We start from the raw sequence: 7,023 nt of genomic DNA, 5'->3' as shown, positions 1-7,023 counted from the left end.
ATAATAGCCAGAAGCTGGAAAGAACCCAGATGCCCTTCAACAGAGGAATGGATACAGAAAATTTGGTACATCTACACAATGGAATATTACTCAGCTATCAAAAACAATGACTTTATGAAATTCATAGGCAAATGGATGTAACTGGAAAATATCATCCTGAGTGAGGTGACCCAATCACAGAAAAACATACATGGTATGCATGCATTGATAAGTGGATATTAGCCCAAATGCTTGAATTACCCTAGATGCACAGAACACATGAAACACAAGAAGGATGACCAAAATGTGAATGTTTCACTCCTTCTTTAAAAGGGGAACAAGAATACACTTAGGAGGGAATAGGGAAGCAAAGTTTAGAACAGAGACAGAAGGAATACCCATTCAGAGCCTGCCCCACATGTGGCCCATACATATACAGCCACCAAACTAGATAAGATGGATGAAGCAAAGAAGAGCAGGCTGACAGGAACCTGATGTAGATCTCTCCGGAGATACACAGCCAGAATACAGAAAATATATAGGCGAATGCCATCATTAAACCACTGGACTGAAAACGGGACCCCCGTTGAAGGAATCTTAGAAAGGACTGAAAGAGCTTGAAGGGTCTTGAGACCCCATATGAACAACAATGAGAACCAACTGGAACTTCCAGGGACTAAGCCACTACCCAAAGACTATACATGGACTGACCCTGGGCTCCAACCTCATAGGTAGCAATGAATAGCCTAGTAAGAGCACCAGTGGAAGGGGAAGTCTTTGTTCCTGCCAAGACTGAACACCCAGTGAACGTGACTTTTGGGGGTAAGGCCGTAATTGGGGGAGGGTGGGGAGGAGAGCACTCATAGAGAAAGGGAGGGGAAGGGGTTAGGGGGATGTTGGCCTGGAAACTGGAAAAGGTAATAATAATTGAAATGTAAATAAGAAATATCCAAGTTAATAAAGATGAAAAAATATGTTATAAAAAAAGAAAATAAACTGTATTAAAATTAAAGAAAAATGTCCACCAAACATCTTCAACAAAATTATAGAACACTTTCCTAACCTAAAGGAAGAAATGCTCATAAACACAAAAGAAATGTACAGAAATAAAAAAAAAAGATGAGTCAAGAAAGAAATTCCCTTCGTCACATAATAATTAAAACATTAAATGCAAGAAAAAACAAAGAATATTGAGAGCAGTAAGGAAAAAGGTCAAGTTACATAAAAAGGCAGACCTATCAGAATTACACCAGACTTCTCAATAGAGATGCTAAAAGACAGAAGATCCTGGACCATGTCATACAGAACCTAAGAGAACAAGACTTCCAACCCAGGCTATTATACTCTGCAAAACTCGCAATTAACATAGATGGAGAAACCAAAGTATTCCAAGAAAAAAAAAAAACAACTTTAAACACTATCTTTCCACAAACTCTTCCCTACAGAGGGCAATAGAAGGAAAAGTCCAGTACTAGGAGGGAAACTATACATACAAAGAAAAGACAAGAAATTAATCTTTTTACAAGAACACCAAAAGAAAAGAAATATGCAAACATAATTCTACCTCTAAGCACGAAAATATCAGGAAGCAAAAATCTTTGGTTTCCAAGAGCTCTCATCATCAATAGACTCAATTCTCTAATTAAAAACAAAACAAACCAAAACAAAGAAAACAAAGATCCTGAGTTCAATTCTCAGCAACTACATAGTTGTTCAAAATCATCTGCAATGAAATCACATTCCCTCTTCTGGTTTGTCTGAAGACAGTAATGATGCACTCACACATAAAATAAATAAATATTTTTATAAATAAAAAAATAGACTAGCAGACTGCATACATAAACAAGATCCAGCAGTTTATCCATACAGGAAACACACCTCAGGATTAAAGACAGATATTACCTCAAAGTAAAAGGATGGGAAAATATTTTCCAAGCAAATGGTTCTAGTTCACAAGATGGAATAGTCATTCTAATATCCAACAAAGTAGACATTCTAACAAAATCTATCAAAAAATATGAAGAAGGACACTACATACTTATCAAAGAAAAAACCCATCAAGATGAACTCTGAAATTTGAACATCTATACCCAAATGCAAGGATACACACATTTGTAGAAGAAATGTTACTAAAGCTCAAAGTACACACTTAAACTCCCAAAATAATAATAGGAGATTCCAACACACCATTCTCTCCAATGGACAGAGATTATGGAAACCAAAACTAAACTGAGACACAGTGCAACTAAAAGAAGTTGTGAACCAAATGGATTTAACTAATAGCTACAGAACATTTCAATCTTAAACAAAAGAAATATACCTTTTCTCAGCATCTCATGGTAGTTTCTGTAAATTTGATCCTATACTCAGACACAAAACAAGCCTCAACATATTCAGGAACATTGAATTAATACCATGTTTTCTATTACACCACAACAAACTAATGCTGGTCATCAATAACAACAAAAACAGCAAAGAGCCCATATACACATGAAATCTGAACAATTATCTACTCAATAATAAGTTGGTCAAGGAAGAAAGAAAGAAATTAAAGAATTTTTGGAGGTCAATAAAAATGAAGGCACAACATATCCAAACTTATGGGACACAATGAGAGAAAGAAGTACTAAGAGGGACTCTCTTGCCAACAGCAATCTATATATACAGTGTAATCCCCATCAAACTCCCAACTAAATTCTTCATAAAATTAGTAAAACAATTTGCAAATTCATTGGAATAACAACAACAACAAAAAACTCAGGATAATGAAAACTATCCTGAACAATAAAATAATTCCTTGGGGAGTCACCATCCCTGACATCAAGCTGTATTATAGAGCAATAGTGATAAATACTGTATGGTACTGTCTCAGAGACAGGGGTTTGATCAGTGAGGCACAACTGAAGACTTAGAAAAGAACCTACACACCTATGATCACTTAATCTTTGACAAGGAAGCTAAAACCATCCAGTGGGAAAAGGTAGCATTTTCAACAAATGGTGCTGGTTCAACTGGAGGACAAAATATAGAAGAATGTAAATTAATCCATTCTTATTGCCCTGTACAATGTTCAATTCCAAGTAGATCAAGGATATCCACATAAAGCTGGACAAACTTGACCTATTAGAAGAAAAAGTGCATAAGAACCTGGAACACATGGACACTGGGGAATTTCCTGAACAGAACACCAATGGCTTATGCTATAAGATCAAGAAGTAACAAATGGAAGCTCATAAAATTGCAAAGCTTTGGTAAGGCAAAGGACGATGTCAATAGGACAAAATGCAATCAATAAATTGGGAAAAGATCTTAACCAACCCTACATCCAATAGAGAGCTAATATCCAATATATAAAAATATCTCAAGAAGCTGGACTCTAGAGAATCAAATAAACCTATTAAAAATAGGGCACAGAGCTAAAAAATTATCAGCTTGGGAATATGGAATGACGGCAAAGTACCTAAAAAATGTTCAATATCCTTAGTTATTAGGGAAATGTAAATCAAACCAACCCTGAGGTCCTACCTCACAGCAGTCAGAATAGCTAAAATCAAAGACTCAGGAAGAGAACTACAGACCAAATTCCCTTATGAATATTGATGCAAAAAATGCGATAAAATTCTTGAAAACTGGATCCAAGAACACATGAAAATGACCATCCTCCATGATCAAGTAATCTTCATCCCAGGAATGTACAGATTGTTCAATATACAGAAAGTCATCAATGTAATTCACTATTTAAACAAACTCAACGGGGGGCATGATCTCATTAGATGCTGAGAAAACATAGACAAAATTCAATACCCCTTCATGGTTAACTTTTAGAAAGGTCAGGAATTCAAGGTCCATACCTAAACATAGTAAAAGGAATATAGCACAAACTGGTAGCCAACATCAAAGTAAGTGGAGAGAATCCCACTAAAATGAGAGATTAGTCATGGCACCAGTTCTCTTCCTGCCTATTAAATAGAGTACTTGAAGTCCTAGTCAGAGCAATCAGAAAACAAAAGTAGGTCAAAGGGATACAAATGGGAATGGAAAAAGTCAAAACATCACGATTTGTGGATGATATGATAGTATATTAAGCAACCCCAAAATTTCTACCAGAGAACTCCTACAGCTGATAAACAACTTCAACGGAGTGGCTGATCATAAAATTAACTCAAACAAATCAGTAGCCTTCCTGTACACAAAGGATAAAAGGGCTGAGAAAGAAGTTAGGGAAACAACACCCTTTCCAATATTCACAAATAATACAAAGTATCTTGGTATGATTCTAGCCAAGTAAGTGAAAGATCTCTATAACAGCAACTTCAAACCCCTGAAGAAAAATATCGAAGGAGACGTCAGAAGGTAGAAAGATCTCTGGTGCTCATGGATTGTCCGGATTAATATAGTAAAAATGGGCATCTTACCAAAAATAATCTACCAATTCAATTCAATCCCCATCAAATTCCAACAGTGAATATATCCAAAAGATTTGAAAATAAAAAATAAGGCAGAATGGCTTTATGAATATGGAAATTTGGATCATAGCATGATCTATCATGTAAACCCTACACATAGGAGAGACTAGGACATAATTTTATTCAAAACTGTTAACAAGTTTATGAATGAGTAGATCAATGCCCTTAACTGTTCTTTTATCATTACTCCCTTCAGTTTACTTCCACAGTTGAAAAAAACATGTTGTAAGTGGAAAAATATCTATGAATGGAAAAATATGAGAGTATGAAATTTCAAAGGGTCAATGGTCAGGACTTACCTTCCAAAGACATTATTTGTATGGTTACGAATAAAGGACATGAAAGGAGAAAACTTTAAATTTAGCTCATGAGATCAGGGCTTTTCTAGAAGAGGTCAAATATAATTATAAATGTAAGTCAGAGGGAGATAGCAGAATCTCTCTATATATATCTCTGACTCTCTATCTCTGACTCTCTGTCTCTGTCTCTCTCTCTCTCTCTCTCTCTCTCTCTCTCTTTCTGTGTGTGTGTGTGCATGTGTGTTTGTGTGTGTAATATGTATATGTATTGACAATAAAGCAACTTAAGTTAGATTTTTCCTATGTGAGGTCTAATTTCTGCTTCGCTTAGTGTAACACATGAGTAGCAACTATTTGTATTTTTGCTGTGTATGTAAGACTTTCATATTAAGATCATCCAAACTGTCCATTCCATTCTTTCTCCAGTCTATCTGAAGACATATGTTTATTGCTTTATTTGTCATCTGAATGAACTTTTGTACTAAACAATTTCCAAATGGCATTTTTCATCTGAGCATTTCTTAAGGTATAGATTAATGGGTTTAACATGGGAGTTATCATAGTATAAAACATAGCAACTGCTTTATCAATGGGTAATGTAGCTGCAGGTCTCATGTAAACAAATATGCAGGGCACAAAAAATAAAACCACCACTGTAATGTGAGAAACGCAGGTAGAGAGAGCTTTGCGCCTTCCTTCTGCACTGTGGTTCTTTAGGGAGTGAAGGATGACCAGGTAGGAGACAAGCAGTAGGAGGAAGTTCAACAGACAGATGAAGCCACTGTTGGCAGCAACAAAGAGTCCTAGAATGTGGGTATCAACACAGGCGAGAGCAAGCAAGGGGTTCAGATCACACATAAAGTGGTCTATCACATTAGGGCCACAGAAAGGTAATCCAATAATGAAAAGAATTTGGATACCTCCATGAAGAAAGCCTCCAACCCACGACACTCCCACAAGGATGTTACAGAGCTGTCGATTCATGATGGTTGCATAGTGCAAGGGTTTACAGATGGCTACATAGCGGTCATAAGCCATCACAGTAAGCAAGATAACCTCAGCTCCTCCAAAGAAATGTTCTGCAAAAACTTGAGTCATGCATCCATTGAATTTAATAGATTTCTTTTCATGGAGTGAATCAGCAATCAGTTTAGGTGTATTAACAGAGGAGTAGCAGGCATCAATAAAAGAGAGATAGGCCAGGAAGTAGTACATTGGGGATCCCAACAGTTGGCTGTTTGTAATGGTGATTAGAATAAGCAAATTTCCCACCACAGAGAAGACATAGATAACCAAAAACACAACAAATACGATTTTTTGCATGTGTGGATTCTGTGTGAGCCCCAGGAGAACAAACTCGCTTACGTTGTTCCTAATTTCCATCTAGTTTATGAGACAGTCCATCATATTTCCTAGAAAAAAAACTAATAGAACTACATGTTTATATAATTCCTGTATTCTAATAATTAATAACTTTGCTTCAGTTAATTAATGACATATAACAAGTTTGATTTTAAAACTGCAGGAAGAACTATGGATACTTATGATTATTTAAGACTATAGAGTAGTCTTTTTGGTGAAGCTAGATATAAAGATTATCAACATAATATGTGTTTTATTCATATTAAATAGACAACCAGAAAATTTTAATCATCATCTGAGTAGAAGGGTAGAGCAGATTTAAGTAATAAAATTCCTTATACACTAACACCATACACTGAGCCATGGCTTTTTTAAATAAGCTGGCATTCATTGAGAAGAAGAAGGTAGATAATTAGTCCCAATATTAGAATATTAATAGTAGCATAAAGTTACTTATAAAATGCCAATAATTTAAACTAAGTAAAAGTTTCATGTTTTAGATAATTATATAGACAACAAAAAGCTATAAAGTGGAATAGCAACATATATGAAGGGTTTAGTAGAACTACTGCTGAGGCTACAGTGAAGGAATACAGGTATAAGAATCCATAATACTTAGTAAGAGCATGTGATGAGTCTTAAATAGTTTTTGACAATTCTGTGCTCCTGCACTGGTTGTTACTAAATACTTTACACAGGAGACTGATTTTCTTTCTTTATGTAACCTTTGTTGTTGCTATTTTTCTGTCAATTCAGAAAAAGGGAATATGATGTATTTATGTAAACTAAACATCAAATAAAACCAGTAAATTGTGCCTGTTCCTAAGAACTTTTAAAAAAATGAATAGTGGTTCAGTTCTTCATATACACAAAACAGGTGGTTGTCATAATAACTCTCAAAATTGTTATAAGTTGTA

At 35.4% G+C, this 7,023-nt stretch overlaps 1 protein-coding gene across 1 annotated transcript; it reads right to left on the bottom strand.

The window, feature by feature from the left end:
• Positions 1–5,197: 5,197 nt before the first annotated feature.
• Or4c105 (olfactory receptor family 4 subfamily C member 105) lies at positions 5,198–6,127 on the bottom strand. The gene has a single exon (NM_001000345.1). It carries the CDS (start codon positions 6,125–6,127, stop codon positions 5,198–5,200), a length of 930 nt encoding a protein of 309 aa, NP_001000345.1.
• Between the last annotated feature and the right edge of the window lie 896 nt (positions 6,128–7,023).

This window comes from Rattus norvegicus, chromosome 3 (assembly GCF_036323735.1).
Source record: "Rattus norvegicus strain BN/NHsdMcwi chromosome 3, GRCr8, whole genome shotgun sequence".
Taxonomy (NCBI): domain Eukaryota; kingdom Metazoa; phylum Chordata; class Mammalia; order Rodentia; family Muridae; genus Rattus; species Rattus norvegicus.
This window is presented reverse-complemented; position numbering and strand designations above follow the sequence as displayed.